The sequence below is a fragment of the Pan paniscus genome, chromosome 11 (genome assembly GCF_029289425.2).
Source record: "Pan paniscus chromosome 11, NHGRI_mPanPan1-v2.0_pri, whole genome shotgun sequence".
Lineage (NCBI taxonomy): Eukaryota > Metazoa > Chordata > Mammalia > Primates > Hominidae > Pan > Pan paniscus.
In genome coordinates, this window is record NC_073260.2 from 14,494,610 (window position 1) to 14,512,206 (window position 17,597).

At 55.0% G+C, this 17,597-nt stretch overlaps 2 protein-coding genes across 9 annotated transcripts; one reads left to right on the forward strand and one right to left on the reverse strand.

The window, feature by feature from the left end:
- Positions 1 to 1,793: 1,793 nt before the first annotated feature.
- Positions 1,794 to 5,967, forward strand: RPL35 (ribosomal protein L35). The gene is made up of 4 exons (XM_003808056.6): positions 1,794 to 1,944; positions 2,299 to 2,435; positions 3,596 to 3,677; positions 5,783 to 5,967. The coding sequence occupies exons 1-4, from the start codon at positions 1,942 to 1,944 to the stop codon at positions 5,930 to 5,932; spliced, it is 372 nt and encodes a 123-aa protein (XP_003808104.3). The 5' UTR covers positions 1,794 to 1,941; the 3' UTR covers positions 5,933 to 5,967.
- On the reverse strand, positions 5,943 to 10,594 carry WDR38 (WD repeat domain 38). 8 transcript variants are annotated; one of them, XM_003808053.5, is made up of 9 exons: positions 10,247 to 10,592; positions 9,522 to 9,642; positions 8,098 to 8,214; positions 7,890 to 7,987; positions 7,528 to 7,608; positions 7,248 to 7,379; positions 6,967 to 7,116; positions 6,437 to 6,484; positions 5,943 to 6,349 (listed from the first exon to the last, which is right to left on the reverse strand). In XM_003808053.5, the coding sequence occupies exons 1-9, from the start codon at positions 10,313 to 10,315 to the stop codon at positions 6,218 to 6,220; spliced, it is 948 nt and encodes a 315-aa protein (XP_003808101.2). In that variant the 5' UTR covers positions 10,316 to 10,592; the 3' UTR covers positions 5,943 to 6,217. The 8 variants fall into 8 exon arrangements, with proteins under 8 accessions (XP_003808101.2, XP_054973590.1, XP_034784929.1 ...); XM_008960134.6 differs by having other exon boundaries at positions 5,972 to 6,346; positions 10,247 to 10,594; XM_055117615.1 differs by lacking the exon at positions 8,098 to 8,214 and having other exon boundaries at positions 5,960 to 6,346; positions 7,890 to 8,051; positions 10,247 to 10,267.
- Between the last annotated feature and the right edge of the window lie 7,003 nt (positions 10,595 to 17,597).

Here is a 17,597-nt window from a genome sequence, read left to right on the forward strand (position 1 = left end):
CTGGCTTCAACCATAACTCTAAGAGGTGGCATGTCTTTATTAAGGGCAAGGGAGTGGCACTGGAGTGCTGATTAATGCCTACTGGTTGGCAGACATTAATCAGAAAGCCTAAACATGCCCCGCCTTGTGAATTCCTGTTTCACTTTCTGGGCCCTGCTGAAGTGTTCCTTCCTCTGGGAACATGAACACCAGTGATATTTTGAGCCATTGTTAGGCGTCAGATTTCGTGTTAACAGCTTTACAGGTATCTCCTCTAATTCTCATAAATGCCTCATTTCACATGTGAGCAAACTGAGACTCAAGAGAGGGGAAGAGATTTCCCAAGAGTCTCAACTACTACCTTGGCAGCAGAGCAAGAATTTGAAACCTGGTCAGGTTCACTTTTAAAAAGGCTGTACTAGCTGGGCACAGTGGCTCACACCTGTAATCCCAGTATTTTGCGAGGCTGAGGCGGGTGGATCACTTGAGGTCAGGGGTTCAAGACCAGCCTGGCTAAACCTTGTCTCTACTAAAAATACAAAAATTTAGCTGGGTGTAGTGGCACACACCTGTAGTCCCAGTTACTGGGGAGGCCAAGGCAGGAGAATCTCTTGAACCCGGGAGGTGGAGGTTGCAGTGAGCCGAGATCGCACCACTGCACTCCAGCCTAGGCGACAGAGCCAGACTCCATCTCAAAAAATATATAAAAAATAAAATAAAAATAAAAAAGTCTGTATGGCCAGGCGAGGTGGCTAACCCCTGTAATCCTAGGCACTCTGGGAGGCCGAGGAGGGCGGATTGCTTGAGCCCAGGAGACCACCCTGGGCAACAGCTCTACAAAAAATACACAAATTAGCCAGGCCTGGTGGCTTGTGCCTGTAGTTTCAGCTACTCGGGAGACTGAGGTGGGAGGGCTGCTTGAACCCGGGAAGCGGAGGTTTTGGTGGGCGGAGATCGCGCCACTGCCCTCCAGCCAGGGTGACAGAGCGAGTCCCTGTCTGAAAAAAAAAAAAAAAAGAATAAAATAAATAAATAAAGGCTGGGGCCAGGCGTGGTGGCTCACGCCTGTAATCCCAGCACTTTGGGAGGCCGAGGCGAGCGGATCACCTGAGCTGAGGAGTTCAAGATCAGCCTGGGCAACATGGCGAAACCCCGTCTCTACTAAAAATACAAAAAATTAGCCAGGGGTGGTGGTGCATGCCTGTAATCCCAGCTACTCAGCTACTCGGGAGGCTGGGGCAGGAGAATCGCTGAACCCGGGAGGCGGAGGTTGCAGTGAGCCGAGATCGCGACACTGCACTCCAGCCTGGCACCCTGGGCGACAGAGTGAAGCTCTGTCTCAAAAAAAAAAAAAAAAGGTGTAAATGCTCTTTGCAGTTCCATATACTGCCTCCCCAGAACCTTTATGGAGTTGGATTATAACTGCCTGAGCCCGCCCCTCCCGCCTATCTCGCGCTTTAAATTCCTCCGCGACGTGAGCCTCGGTTAATCATCTTTGAAAACTCTGGCCCCTCCTCCCCTCAGCACCCCCAGACTACTGGCGCCCAGCTCAGAGTTGCCCAGATTGGGAGATCTGCAAGGTTTCCCGAATGAATGAATGAACGAATGAATGAATGGACGAATTTGAGTCCTCCGTGTGCCATCTCTGGATCTCTGGTAGCTGCCGCCCACGTTGGGCCTCGGTTTCCCCAACTGCGCGCCTGCACCGTGACGCCGACCTCGCTATCAGGGGTGCCGTGAATGAGGCGAGCACTACAAGGGGGGGCTCCGGCCCTACCAGGCGGGGCGGGCAGTACCACGGCGCTCCTCGGGGGCGGGGGAGATGGGGAGGAGCCGGGGCTCCCCCGCTGCGGCGCCATTGGCAGCGCCCGCCGCCACCCGGTAGTAGTTGCGGAGGTCAGCCCCGCCTACTTCCTCTTTCCCTCGGAGCAGGCGGCGGCGGCGTTGGCGGCCTGTGCGGCAATGGTGAGAGCTGCGGAATCGGGCTACATCCGAGCGCTGTGAGGCGCGGGGGTTGGGGAAGGCGGTGCGGGCTGAGCCCGCGGATTCCATCTGCCAGCTAGGCCTGTGGGGCGCCGCGCAGAATGGTCTGGCGCCACCACAACCCGCCTCTTCGCTTGGCGCCGGGAGAGGCGCGCGGCCCGGGCCTGGGTTACTCTGCCCGAGGCACGGCCGGCGAGGGAGACTGTCCTGAGCCCTGGTTGGGGCTCCGGCGCACTCGTAGTCGATGGCGAGTTGCGCGCCTTTGGGGGCTAGCCACGCAGGTGAAGGGGATATGGCCCCGCGGCCTGGCTGAGCCACACGCTCTCTTGCGCGCAGGCCAAGATCAAGGCTCGAGATCTTCGCGGGAAGAAGAAGGAGGAGCTGCTGAAACAGCTGGACGACCTGAAGGTGGAGCTGTCCCAGCTGCGCGTCGCCAAAGTGACAGGCGGTGCGGCCTCCAAGCTCTCTAAGATGTAAGTGAGGCGGCCGGATCACAGCCCTCGTGGGTGGGGAGCACGTGTGCATCGGGATCGTCGGAGGATTTCAAAGTTGGCTTAAGGAGCTGGCCGCTTAGATGCCCACTCCGTGCATCCTGGGGCGCATGGGAGACCCGTTGTGTGCTTAGCCTCTTACCTGCCTTGACCTTGGCGGTCCTTGTGCCTGGAATGCATCCCCGGAGACCCATCTTAATGCTGCCTTCAAAGCCTACCCGGACCCTTTCTTTCCGCTTCCCACCAACACTTGAGTTTTTAACCCCCTTGGCAGGTGGGTGGCTTGCCCCCTGGAGTGGCAGCGTAAGTTATTTTACATGGCTAAGAGTGCGGGAGACTTGTGAAAGGAACATGGGTTTGGAGTTCATCAACCTGGGTACAAAGTCCACTTCTCAAAAAAAAAATTAGATGGGTGTGGTGGTACAGGCCTGTAGTCCCAGCTACTCTGGAGGCCGAGGCAGGAGGATCACTTGAGCCCAGGAGTTGGGAGGCTATGATGGGGCCACTGCTCTTCAGTCTGGTTGACAGGTGAGACCCTGTCTCCAAAAAAAAAAAAAAAATGGTGGTTGCCCTCTTTGCCCTCAAACAACCTTAGTAGAGGCAGGGGTGGGAGGATTGGACAAGCACAGTTGCACACTGAATCCTCAAAAACCATGTTGACCAGCTGTCTACTAGGTGACTCCCTCATCCTGACATGACTACAAATAACTTCTCCCTGGCTCGTTGTTTGCTTCAGTCTCCTGGCTTGTAGTGACTCCACTTTGCAAATGTCTTGTTTCTCTCTCCTGCAGTTCCCTAAGCTAGCCTGATTGCCTGGTTTGTGGCATGATTCCCTCCCATCAGCTCATTGAAATTGGCATTGGTTGGGTCTTAGCCCTCAGGATAAATTCCTGTTCTGGGATTGAAGGTCTTTTTCTGATCTGCCTCATTTATCCAGCCTGCACTTCCTCATAAAGCCTCTGCTGTCTCTCCCATGCCCCTCTCTTCCCTCCTCAGACCTCACTCCCAGAACGCCTTCCTCCTGAGTGAATATGGATGGGCTGATGGGGGAGGCTGCAGCTATCACTGCCCTATGTGTGAGTCCTGAGTCTTGGGTAGTGCTATGTGTCTTCCCTATCTTCACTGACATCTCTGTTTTGTAGCCGAGTCGTCCGGAAATCCATTGCCCGTGTTCTCACAGTTATTAACCAGACTCAGAAAGAAAACCTCAGGAAATTCTACAAGGTGAGTCTGCCTGGACATAGGGAGGGTTGGCTGCAGGAAGCCAAGTGCTAGCCGTCCCTGGCCGGGGACATGGTAAAGAGGTTTTCCTTGGTGCGTGGGCTGAGAGTGGTTAGCCTTCCCAGTTTGTTGCTGGGCTCGCTCTTCTACCAGTGTCTTGCACTGGCACGTGGCTCTGCAGACCACTTCCTCAGGCTGCAGATGTCAAGAATTCATTGGGGCTTGGGGTGTCCCGGCTGGAGACTCAGTTTTTGAAACCAGCCTTCCCAGTTGAGTGGCTTGGGCAGTCATAGGACTGGCTGTTGAAGGTTTTCACTGCCTCTTACTGGCACTGGGTGTCAGTCCCTGCCAGGCACCTGCCATGCTCATTTTTCAGATGAGGGCCCTGAGGCCTAGACACCCACAGTCAATGGCATAATGGGCCCTGGTTCCAAACCTTACCTTGGGGAGGGTCGGCTTGAGTGTTCTGGGAGGTGTGCACAGGTGTCTGGCCCCCTCTTAGTCTTGAATTTTGATAACCATTTTCTGGTCTTGTCCTTAACATTCATCTTATTAGGGTTCAAGCAGAGAAAACTAGGGGGAGACGGTGTGTGCACATGCATCCAATGTATTCTGAAGAATGGGCAAGGTGATTGTGGGGGCTGGCTGGGACTCAGGGCTCAGGTTGAAGCTGCTGGTTGAAGCTGCTGTTCCCAGTGGGTACTTGGAGGGAGCCTCAGCCCTGTGCTTAAGACTTACAGCTGATTGGATCGGGCCTTCTGGGATTACCCAGGATAATCTCCCCTAAAGTTACCTGGTGAGGGTCTTTAATTTCATCTGCAAAATGGTTCCACATCACTACCCAAATTGTGTTTGAATAACTTGAAGGTTTGACACAAGGGAAAAGCAGCCATGGCTGATGAAGTGCCACAGGCCTATAACCCCAGCTACTGGGAGGCCGAGGCAGGAGGATGGCTTGAGCCCAGGAGTTAAAGTGTAGCCTGGGCAACATAGTGAGGCCTCATCTCAAAAAAATGAGAAGGGCCATAGTGTGGCTATGTTAGCTGTTCAGGGGACACTAGCACGTGTGTGGCAAAAATAAACCTTTAATGTCAGCAGCTATGTGTGTAGCTAGTGGCTGCTCTGTTGGACAGCAGAACTCTAGGGGGTTAGCCAATGTGAAAAGGACGAATGCCCAGCCGATGCCAGCAGGAGTGAGGGATGTGGGAGGACAAAGACTTTCCTGCTTCCAAGTACCCTCCAGGGCTGGCCCTCATTGTCCAGGATCTTTCTGCAGTCCTCTGCCCACCTGCAGGGGCCTGGGGCCCTGTGACCTCAGAATCCCCCATACCATGGGCCACTTGTTACCTGTTCAGTCTTCCCCCACTAGGCTGGGACCCCTGAGCAGGGACTGGGTCAGATCCTTTGCCAAGCCAGCTCCCAGCACAGGGCCCAGTCCTGAAGGGGGCCCAGGTGACCTTTGCAGAACACAGGAGAGACCAGTGAGAGCTGCCATGGTCTAGAACCCCCTGCTGGAGAACAAGTGGGGCAGGAGTGGGAGCCAAGGATGGAAAGACAGATGATGGCTCTGTGACAGCTGTGGGCAGGGGCCCCAAAGCAGGAAGCAGGTGGGGCAAGTGGCCTTGGCCAGCCAGGCCTCTGAGGCTGGACGTTCATACAGGCAGCACCTGGTGGGCCCTGCATACAGATGGACAGAGTACTGCCTCAGCCCCCAGCATGCTCTTGCTAACCAGAGCCGGGCTTGGTGGGTGCTGCCTGCCCTGTACTAGGTTGTCTTGTGACTGTCCTCGTGACTGGGAATCGGGCAGTGGAAGGAGCACTGAGTTGGGAGTCACTTGACTGAGATGCAAGCCCCGGCTCTTCCACAGCTTTGCCAAGACTTGGACACTCAGCCCAGTAGGTCAGCAGACTTACATGAAATGAGGATGGTCCCACCAGCCTTAGATTCGGGGGGATTAATTGAGTTAGTGACATGTGTGGCCTGCTGGCAGTCCCGTGGTGGCAGCCTCCTCCTGAGTGGCTCTGGATGGCCCTCCCCAGCCCCCTTAGCTGCTGCAGTAGCTCCTCAGCCCTGGGTCCTTGGATTCACCCTGCCGTCTGTCTCCCAGGGCAAGAAGTACAAGCCCCTGGACCTGCGGCCTAAGAAGACACGTGCCATGCGCCGCCGGCTCAACAAGCACGAGGAGAACCTGAAGACCAAGAAGCAGCAGCGGAAGGAGCGGCTGTACCCGCTGCGGAAGTACGCGGTCAAGGCCTGAGGGGCGCATTGTCAATAAAGCACAGCTGGCTGAGACTGCTTTGTTTCCTGGCACTTCCACTGATTGGGTGGAGGTGGGTGGGTCTGGTTTTGGGGACCAGGTGTCTGATGGGTTCCAGCAAGCGTCCTGCCCACCACAGTTGTCTGCTCTGGTGGGGCCTGGAGAGTCCTGGCCATGGGGATCTGCTGGATGCCGGCACAGTCACCTGCGTCTGTGGGGAGAAGCGGCATCCTGTGCGCCACTGAGGGGAGCGGGTGAGGTCGGCACCATCTGAGGTGGTTGGTGTTAGGTTTGAGGGTCCCTGGCTGATTTGGACGTGCGGGATATTTGACGTCTAGTCTGATCGGCAGCTCCAGACACTAAGATTTTCCCATCTGGGGTGAAGGCACAGGTGTGGGCCACATCCAGGACTCCCTGCTAAGAGTAGAAGGTGGGGCTCGAGGCAAGTCCTGCCTTGGGAGAAGCTGTCCACAGCTTCCTCAGTGCCACAGCGCCGTGCCTTACCTTCAGGGTCTCAAGGCACTTTCCTGTGTTGCAGTCCCAGACTTTGACCTGGAAAAGGAGGGGGGCATGTCAGGAAGCCTCACCAGGCCACTGTGGCATCTGAAGCCACCTCCAGGAAAGTCCCAGACAAAATATGAGATGAGTCTTCGCCTGAACTCCTGACCTCAGGTGATTCACCTACCTCCACCTCCCAAAGTGCTGGGATTACAGGTGTGAGCCACCGCCCCCGGCCCAAACAACATCTGAACCTCTTGGTGTAGGTTTTGTTTGGAGGCTGTATTTGAAATTTCAGAGCAGGAGTTCCCTTTTGCCTGATGCCATTTGGGTCATGGAAATGTCAATGCAACTACCAATGGGCCAGCCCTAAGCTTGGTGCTGGCCATTAGGAAGAGAGGCTGGCACCCGGGTCCTGCCCTTGCCCCCTCCTAGCTAGGGCAAGTGGGGATGTGGGCATTTCTGGAGTGAGTGCTGAGGGCTCCTGGTGGGGTGAGGATGGGTAGGTAGGAGCAGGATGGGCCCGGGGTGGTTACCATGCGGGAATAGCCGGCGCTGGCCAGCCACAGCTCGTCGGGAGAGAAGGCTATGCTCTTCACCCAGGTGACATGGCCCTTCAGTTGGATAAGCAGGCTGCTGGTTGTGGGCTTCCAGATGTGGATGGTCTTGTCCCAGGAGCCGGATGCCTGGACAGCAGACAGCTCTGATCCCCAGGGTTTGGGGCCTGTGAGCTCACTGGGCCCCTAAGTGGCCTGGGACCCTTAAGGGCCTGGCTGCCAGCAAGGGACCAGCCTAGAACCCAGGACACCCCACTTACCAGGAGGCCGGATGCTGAATAGCACAGGCAGCTGATGTTGCCACTGTGTCCCTCTAGCGCCTGGTGGGAGACTGCTGGGGTCCCCGTCCGCAGGTCCCAGATGCGTACGGTGGAGTCCCAGGAGCCAGTGGCCTGCAGGCAGCTTCTGTGAGTCTGGCCCAGCCAGCTCCCCACCCACTCTGCATCTAGGCGGGACCCAGAGTCCATCCCCTTCCCACCACTCAGCTCCAAGTGGGTATGGGGCCACTGAGGTGGGGCCCAGGGCAGAGGGTAGGCTCACCAGGCAGTTCACCGTGGGTGAGAAGTCGCTGCTCTGGATGGAGTCACGGTGCCCGACTAAGAGGCGCAGCATCTGGCCGGACTAGAGAGAGCCCTGAGCTGCAGAAGGCAGCAGAGGGCAGCCGGCTACCTGGCCTTGACGGTCCAGGAAAGGGGGACCTCGTGCAAAAAGCCTGAGGGCTGCTGTGTGCAAGGAAGCCTGGAGAGGCGGCTGTGGCCAGGTGGGGGCAGCCTTGGTTGCCTGCTGTGGGCATGGGCCATGGGAACCAGTGGAGGGTTTGAGCTGGGAGGGCAAGACTGGTGACATCCTCTCTGGAACTGGTCCTTGAATCCCAGACTGGTGGCCCCAGCCCCTCAACGTACCTGCACGTCCCAGAGCATCACCCGCTTGTCCCAGCCACCTGATGCCAGCTGTCTCGAGTCAGGGCTGAAGCTGACCGTCTCCACACTCCGTTGGTGACCTGCAGGCACCAGCCCGGGGTCGGGGAAGGTGGAAAGTTGACGTGACACAGGACACAGCACCATCTGAAAGGGAACGCTGGCCTGGCTGCTTGGCTCCCAGCTCACTCACCCTTCAGGACCCGCAGACACTTCGCTCTTGCCACATCCCACAGGCGGACAGTGCAGTCACAGGAGGCGCTGGCGAAGAGGTGGCCATCAGGGGAGAAGCGGCAGAACTTCACGGGGCCTGGGCGGGTGGCCACAGTCAGGGGACAGAGCACTGCCCGCCACTTCTGCCCACGCAGTCCAATCCTTGCTAATTTCTCCAGCCTCTTCGCCAGCCTCCCCTCACCCAAACTCCAGCTTCCCAGAAATGCCTGGATTTCCATGCCTTGGCCTGGGCTGGGCTGTCAGCCTTGGAGCACCCAACCTCAGTGCTCATCTGAAAAATCAATCCCCAAGTCAAAGTAGGGACCTCCCAGAAACTTGCCCTAACAACCGCTGCCTAGGTTCACTGCCTCCTTTGAGCTCCAGCCCCTGATTTTCCCTCCTTGCAGCATTAACCAGACTGCCTGTAATTGCCTGATATTTTTTCTTGTCTCCTGAATAATAATTACAATAGTTATATCTATTGAGTCCTTACTGTGTGCTAGGTACTTTGCTTGCATCGTGCCAGTGGAAATGGCTCAGCGAGGTGACAGGACTTGACCAAGATCACAGTCAAAACAGTGGTAAGCACGACATGGCTGAACCTTAAGTACATCATGCTAAGTGAAATAAGCCAGTCAGAAAAAGACAAATACTGTGTGACTCCACTTAGAGGCACCTAGACAGGTCAGATTCATCGAGACAAAAAGAAAAACAGTGGTTGTCAGGGGCTGGGAGGAGGGAGATTGGGGACTTGTTTAGTGGGGACAGAGGTTCAGTTTTGCAAGAGGAAGAGCTCTGGAGATTGGTGTCACGACAATGTGAAGGTACTGGATTCTCTGAACTGTACACTTAAAAATGGACACAACAAAGCCGGTGCAGTGGCTCAAGCCTTTAATCCCAGCACTTTGGGAGGCCGAGGTGGGTGGATCACGAGGTCAGGAGTTCAAGACCAGCCTGGCCAAGATGGTGAAACCCCGTCTCTACTAAAAATACAAAAAAATTAGCTGGGTGTGGTAGCAGGTGTCTATAATTCCAGCTACTCGAGAGGCTGAGGCAGAGAATTGCTTGAACCCAGGAGGTGGGGGTTGCAGTGAGCCGAGGTTGTCCAGCCCGGGTGACAGAGAGCGACTCTGTCACACACAAAAAAGGATGCAACAGTAAGTATTATGTGTGTTACATCACAGTTGTTTTTGTATGTATGTGTGTGTGTGTGTGTTTTTAAAGAAGGCTGAGTCCAGGCCTGTTAGAGTCTAAGCCCCAGCACCCAGATATCTCGTCCCATCTCCCAACCTGCCCAGCCCTGCCTTGCACCCGTGCCCAGCTCATCGGAGGTCACTGCAGTCAGCTCTGCAGCATGCCAGACTCTTGTGCCTCGGTCTTCCCGGCCAGGTGTGGGAGCCCCACCTGTGTGGCCACCCAGCCTCCACAGCAGCTGCCCACTCCGGGTCTCCCAGCCATACACGCAGCCATCCTCTGAGCCTGTGAGCAGCATCTGGCCATCAGGGGAGAAGGCAGAAGAGTTGACCTAGAAACAGCACAAAAGCGGTCCCATTCTGGGGAAGAAACCGCTGTCCGCTCATCTCTGACCCCTAAACACTGCCCCCCAAGAGCCTGGGGTTGGAGCTTGACTTCAAGCCTCACTCCACCACCAGAGCCCAGAACCCGGGACCCACTGGGCCCTCTCTGGAGTCCCGTAAAGCCAGAGCCTGCAGTTGGAGGCAAGAGCCTTCTCTGGAACCAGAGCCTGGAACCCCAGAGCTAAGAGCCCATTCCAGAGCCGCAGCTAACAACGGAGAGTCCAGAATCTACTCTAAGTTCTGAGTTCACTTTAGAGCCAGGGCCCCAGAAAACACCAGAGTCAGCAGGGAGCTTTGTGCCCCTCTCGAGGCAGAGCCCAGAGCCCGGGGCTCTTTTTACAGGCAGAGCTTAGAACCTAGAGCTGCTCTGGAGCTGGGGCCCGGCACTGGAGCTGAGAACCTACTTCGATCCTTCTTGGGTTAGCAAAGTCTACTCCGGACTCAATGTCCTGAGCTAGTGCCCAGAGAACATTCTGGAACCCCCACTACACAGAACCAGGAACCACTCTGCATCCAAAGCCGGGAGTCTGGGCAGAGCCCGCTGGACCTCACCTCCCCGCCGTGCTGGCCGAAGAATTTCACTCTCCGCACGGCCAGCGTGGCCGGGACCCCGCTGTTCATGGGCACCCGGCCCCGCCCCGCCCCGGCGGGCTCCCTCCTAGGCGCCCGCGGGACCCCAGGACTGGGCAGAGGAAAGAGGAAACTGTGTACAAGCGGTCTCCATGGTAATCGGGGCGGGGCGTGCGGCCATGGTGGGGTCCCTGCGAAGCCACGAGGACTGACAGGCAGGCCAGACCGCTTGCAGCTCGGCGGAGGTGGAGCCGCAGCAGGCGGGACCGCGGCGGGCTGGGAGAAGGGACTTCCCGCGCCAGCGGCTGCGCGTCCACCCTAGGGCAGCTCTCGCGCGGGGCAACACGGCACGCAGAGCGGCCACTAGAGGGCGCGCCAGCCACACGCACCGCGCGGCCCAGAGCCCGGCCCCGCGCCCTGCGGACTGCGAACTGCGAACTGCAAGGGGTCCCTGCACCTCTTTGACACAGGGGAGCAACGAGCCTGTCTCCCCATCTGCACAACCGGGAGCATCAGCCCTGCCCCACAGGACTCCAGGGGTGAGCCAAGCACAGGGCCTGGCACACGGTAGATGCCCAAGAGGGCCCCCTCAGGAGCCAATACCCCTTCCGTCCAGGAGTGGCCAGTACTGAGGTTGAGGATGTCCCAGGAGAGCGCTGGGGACAGTAGCCAGCTCTGTCCTCCAGGGCGTGGAAGCCAGAGGTAGTGTGTGTAAAGTACATGGCATTAAAAGTGGGGTCACGTTGCTGTTAACATTCCTGGCAGCACAAAATGTGCCATCTGAGGATGGGGTGGAGGCTGGGGCCGGGGGGCAGTTGCCCAGGAGCTGCCAGGATCCTTACCGGATAGCGCAATCTGAAGCTTGGAACGAGCAGGACTTGGTTTCATTGTTAATTTTACAGGTGAAGAAACTCACCCGGAGAGCTGGGAGGACTTGCTCAGAGCCACTCAGCCAGTAGGAGTGGAACTGGGATTTCAGCCCATGGCTGTCTGACTCTGGGTGTCTGTACTGGGACCACCTGCCATGAACTCCAGGGACCTCTCAGCAGATGTTGAGGTCCGCAACTCCTGGTACATCTGGGAAACTGAGGTCCGAAGCGGGCAGGACTTGGCCCAGCCATCTAGCCGGTGCTTCCATGGCAGAGCTGGGGCAGGACCCAGTCTCCCCACTCCCACAGCAGGACAGGGAGGGAACAGAGGACCCCCCACCTGCCCCGCCCATGGATTCTAGGCTCCCTGGGGGCAGGGGTGGAGCAGCTGGGCTTTGGGAGCTTCAAACTCAAGAGTTCCCAGCGGCGACTCACACCCCTCCCCCCCTAAACCTCTTTGCCAGAAACTTCTCAGGAGATCCGCTGTGCTCCTGCTATTTTAAGTCCCAGACAGTCAGGCGGGTGAGGGAGCGACAATGACAGCTTTGAGGCAGTCCCACTCCATCCCAGATCCCAGAGGGCCTAGGTCACTGTGGGACCCTTCTGAGCTGGGCCTATAAAGCTGTCCCCCCACACCCAGATGTGGCTCCCAGACACAGCTCCCCAGAGCTACTATTCCCTGGCCCTCTGGCTCTCCTGCTCAGGCAACCCCCAACCCATGCCCTGGCCCTGGGCACATTGTCTAGCCACTTGGTTGCTCCTGCTCTACCCAGAGGGCCCAGAGTCACCTTCCCCAGCCCAGCCCTTCACTCCCAGAACCCTCAGGGTAGACCTTGTCCACCAGGCCCAGTGACTGCTTGGCCGAAGGGGTGGAGCTGGGGTCGAAACCCATGGGCTTGGCTCAGGCATCTGTAGGTGGAACCACCAACGTGAATGCCAGGGTCCGGAGCATCATCTCCGCGGATGAAGTGGTGGAGAAGTTTCTGCCAGTTTTCCACCACTGACTATCTCTTCCTTCTCCTCAGGGAGCCTGCCGCCTTCTCTCCTGTATTTGGCCAGGCTGTCCAGGGAGAGGGCTCTACCAAGATGTCCAAGATGGATGCCGCGCTGGCTTTTCTCACTGTCACTCCATTCCCTGAAGGGGACTGGAGGTCCTGGACCAGCCTTGCCTCTCCTCAGCTACGCATGTCAACCTTAAAACACCCCACAGGGCCAGGCATGGTGTTTCATGCCAGCAATCCTAGCTCTTCGGGAGACCAAAGCAGGCAGATCATTTGAGGCCAGGAGTTCAAGACCAGCCTGGGCAAGATGGTGAAACCCCATCTCTACTAAAAACAAAACAACAACGACAACAAACCTCACAAACATCTGCTCAGCAAAAAAAAAAAAAAAAGAAAGAAAGAAAGAAAGAAAACAATCAAGGCAGGCAAAAAAGAACCCTCTATTTATTTGGATAAGAAAAGCAAGCAAAACCCCCAAATCTCCAGAGGGGTCAACTCTCGGGAGAGGAAGGGAGGGACTAGAAAAGGCAGGACCCTTGGGGCTTTGAGGAGCCACATTCCAGCTCTAAGCTGGGCAGGGGCCCCAGGTATCTGTTGAATTGTTCTTAAAGAATCGGCCCCACCTATCTGGCCCCTGCCTGCCTGTCCTTACTCTTCCTGGCTTCCTTGCCCTGCCCCATTTCTTATACCCTACCTGCAGTCCTACCCCAAGTCCGGAACAGTTTAGTGGGGAGCCAGCATTTCCTGACCGGTGCCCCAAGAAGCAGAGAATGTTGTTTTGTGGCAAGAGAGGAAGTAGGAGAGAGAGTTGGAGAGCCTAATTGCCCTGGTTTCTTCGAGGTTCCAGCTCCCAGCTCCAATACCTGAGCTGCTCCTCCTGCCCTCTAGGTTTTTTTTTTTTTTTTTCTAAGATGGAGTCTCTGTCTCCCGGGCTGGCTGGAGTGCAGTGGCGCGATCTGGGCTCACTGCAACCTCCGCTTCCTGGGTTTAGGCAATTCTCCTGCCTCAGCCTCCCGAGTAGCTGGGATTACAGGCACCTGCCACCATGCCCAGCTAATTTTTGTATTTTTAGTAGAGATGGGGTTTCACCATGTTGGCCAGGCTGGTCTCAAACTCCTGACCTCGTGATCCACCCACGTCGGCCTCCCAAAGTGCTGGGATTACAGGCATGAGCCACCGCGCCGTGCCTGCCCTCCAGGTTTTAAAACATACCTGTTCCCAGCCGGATGCAGTGGCTCACCCCTGTAATCCCAGCACTTTGGGAGGCCGAGGCAGGCAGATCACGAGGTCAGGAGTTCGAGACCAGCCTGGGCAACATGGTGAAACCCTGTCTACTAAAAATACAAAATTTAGCCGGACACGTGATCCGCCTGCCTTGGCCTCCCAAAGTGCTGGGATTACAGGCGTGAGCCACCGCGCCTGGCCTGTCATTATCCCTCTTAAAAAGTGTGTGGACCAGAACTAGAAGCATGCTCACTGTTTGGACTGACAACCACCAAGCTGAAAGGTACTGTCGTCTCCAGTTTCCTAGACACTCTATCTCTAGTAATGCAGTCTGCATTACTAGAGGCATTTATGTTTCCAAGAGCTATGTTATTCACTGCAAATGCACGAGAGCTTTTTCCCATGAACTGCTGTCCAGCCAGCCCTCCCTCCCCTGTCTGGTACTCACACAATGAGTTCTTCGGAAACGCACGCAAGACCTTACATTATGCTGGTTAAAGGTCATCTTCTTGGCCCCCATCCAGCCGTCTAGTCTTGAAAGCATTTTAAAAGTCCCACTTCTATTGCACAAAGCATTAATTCTGCCGCTGTGGCAGCTGCAAATTTTATGAGCAGGCCTGTGTTCTGGTCCAGATTGGGGAAATGATCAACATGACAGGGGTAAGAACGGAGCCACGGCCGAGCATGGTGGCTCACAACTGTAATCCCAGAACTTTGGGAGGCCGAGGCGGGTACATCACCTGAGGTCAGGAGTTCGAGACCAGCCTGGCCAACATGGTGAAACCCTGTCTCTACTAAAAATACAAAAATTAGCCGGGCATGGTGGCATGTTTCTGTCATCCCAGCTACTCGGGAGGCTGAGGCAGGAGAATTGCTTGAACCTGGGAGGCAGAGGTTGCAGTGAGCTGAGATGGCGCTACTGCACTCCAGCCTGGATGATGAGAGCGAAATTCCATCTCAAAAGCAAACAAACAAACAAAAAACAGAGCCCTTTGGTCTATCACTAGAGACCTCCAGTGATTATCTTTTTTGCCTCCGTCCATCAGAGTCATGGGCTAACCATGGGGTCAGGGAGGGTACAGTCCCTTAGGAAAGGTCCGGATGAGGAGGAAGGTAATTTAGATTCTTTTTTTTTTTTTTTTTTTTGAGACAGAGTTTTGCTCTTGTTGCCCAAGTTGGAGTGCAATGGCGCAATCTCGGCTCACTGCAACCTCCGCCCCCCGGGTTCAAGAGATTCTCCTGCCTCAGCCTCCCAAGTAGCTGGGATTACAGGCACCCACCACCACACCTGGCTAATTTTTGTACTTTTAGTAGAGATGGGGTTTCACCGTGTTGGCCAGGCTGGTCTCAAACTCCAGACATCAGGTGATCCACCCACCTCAGCCTCCCAAAGTGCTGGGATTACAGGCGTGAGCCACCACACCCTGGTGGTAATGTAGATTCTACCTCAAGCAGGGTTCTCTGGTTGCAAACAACAGAAACCATGGATGGCCAAAAGGGACCAAGAAGCTCTGGGATGACAGATTGGAAAGACAGCAACACTGTCACACCAGGGAAGGGCAGGAAGCAGTGCTACTCACTCATCCCGGGAGCAGCCCAGCAAATCAGGATCCTCAGAGAGCTCGTGATTGACCCAGCTGGGGTCAGGTACCCACTTCTTGGTGAGGGGAGGGCCGTCCAGATTAAGACCTGGGATTCTTCCCCCACCTCCACCCTGGTCTGTGAATCAATCAGGAAGCTCTAGGTCAGCTTAAAACCAGCTGTCACCTGTGTAGCCTCAGGAGCCAGGCAGCTGCACCCTGATCTGACTCCATCACCTACCACCTGTGACCTCGGGCCAGTTACTTAATGCTTCCGTGCCTCCTTTTCCTCACCTCTAAAATCAGGATAATAATTAGTACCTGCTGCATGAGGTTGGCTTTGAGGATTAATGTATGTAAAGTGCTTGGAACGGCACCTGTGCATGGTTAGCTGGGCTATCATGAAAGCGTTATCATCTCGTGAGTCCACCATTTTTTACTGTAGCCCCAAAGATATCAAGAAAGGCTCCCTGGCCAGGCACGGTGGCTCACAGCTGTAATCCCAGCACTTTGGGAGGCTGAGGCAGGCAGATCACTTGAGGTCAGGAGTTCGAGACCAGCCTGGCAAACATGGTGAAACTCCATTTCTACTAAAACTGCAAAAATTTATACTAAAAAATGCAAAAAAAATATATAGCCGGGCATAGTGGCATGCATCTATAGTCCCAGCTACTTGGGAAGCTGAGGCAGGAGAATCGCTTGAACCCAGAAGTCAGAGGTTGCAGTGAGCTGAGATCACACCACTGCACTCCAGCCTGGCGAGAAAGCGAGACTCCGTCTCAGAAAAAAAAAAAAACCAAAAACGAAAAACAAACAAACAAAAAACGCTTAACGTCACTAATCACTGGGAAAATGCAAATCAAAACCACAATGAGATATCATCTCACCCCAGTTAAAATGGTTTTTATCAAAAAGACAGAAAATAGGGCCAGGCAAGGTGGCTCACCCCTGCTATCCCAGCACTTTAGGAGGCTGAGGCAGGTGGATTGCTTGAGCCCAAGAGTTCAAGACCAGCCTGGGCAGCATGGTGAAAACCAGTCTCTACTAAAAATACAAAAAATTGGCCGGATGTGGTGGTGTGCACATGTGATCCCAGCTACTCGGGAGCCTGAGTGCGAGGATCACCTGAGCCCAGGAGGGCCAGGCTGCAGTGAGCTGTGATCATGCCACTGCACTCCAGCTTGGGTGACCAGAGTGAGACCCGGTCTCAAACAAACAAAAAACAAACAAAAACCCCCACAAAAGAAAATAAAAGATGCTGGTGAGGATGTGGGGAAGTAGGGGAGAGGGGAGGCTGAAGAGAGGTTGGATAATGGGTACAAAAATACACTTAGATAGGCCGGGCACGGTGGCTCACACCTGTAACCCCAGCACTTTGGGAGGCCAAAGTGGATGGATCACCTGAGGTCAGGAGTTTGAGACCAGCCTGGCCAACATGCTGAAACCCCGTCTCTACTAAAACTACAAAAATTAGCCAGGCGTGGTGGCAGGCACCTGTAATCCCAGCTAGCAGGGAGGCTCAGGCACGAGAATCACTTGAACCCAGGAGGTGGAGGTTGCAGTGAGCCAAGATCATGCTACTGCACCCCAGCCTGGGTGACAGAGTGAGACCCAGTCTCAAAAAAAAAAAAAATAGATAGAAGGAGTAAGTTCTAGTGTCTAATAGCACAGTAAGGTAACTATGGTTTTTTGTTTTGTTTTGTGACAGGATCTCGCTTTGTTGCCCAGGCTGGAGTGAAGTGGCGCAATCACTGCTCACTAAAGCCTTGACCTCCTGGGTTCAAGTGATCCTCCCGCCCAGACTTCTTGAGTAGCTGGGGCTACAGACACATGCCACCACACCCAGCTAATTAAAAAAAAAAAATTAGCTGTAGAGCTGTAGAGCTTAAAGTTGTAGAGCTGGAGTCTCACGATGTTGCCCAGGCTAGTCTCAAACTCTTTGGTGCAAGAAATCCTCCCATCTCAGCCTCCCAAATTGCTGAGATTACAGGCATGAGCCACCACACCTGGCCAAGGGCAACTATAGTTAACAAGTTATTGTACGTTACAAAATAGCTAGAAGAGAAGATCTGGAATGTTCCCAACACAAATAACTGATCAATGTTTGAGGTGATGAATTTCCTAATTACCCTGATCTGATCATTATTCATTGTATATATGTCTCAAAATATCACATGTACTTCATAAATATGAACAACTTATGTATCAAAAAAACTGTCTCATTCTCTTCTCTTGTCTGCCGCCATGTGAGACGTGTCTTTTGCCCTCTGTCATGATTGTGAGGCCTTCCCAGTCACGTGGAACTCTAAAGAAAACAGGAGGGCTGGGCGCGGTGGCTCATGCCTGTAATCCCGGCACTTCGGGAGGCCTAGGTGGGTGGATCATGAGGTCAGGAGATCGAGACCATCCTGGCCAACATGGTGAAACCCCATCTCTATTAAAAATACAAAAATTGGCCAGGCATGGTGGCTCACGCCTGTAATCCCAGCACTTTGGGAGGCCGAGGCAGGTGGATCATGAGGTCAGGAGTTCAAGACCAGCCTGGCCAAGATGGTGAAACTCCATCTCTACTAAAAATACAAAAAATGAGCTGGGTGTGGTGGCATACGCCTGTAATTCCAGCTACTCAGGAGGCTGAGGCAGAGAATTGCTTAAACCT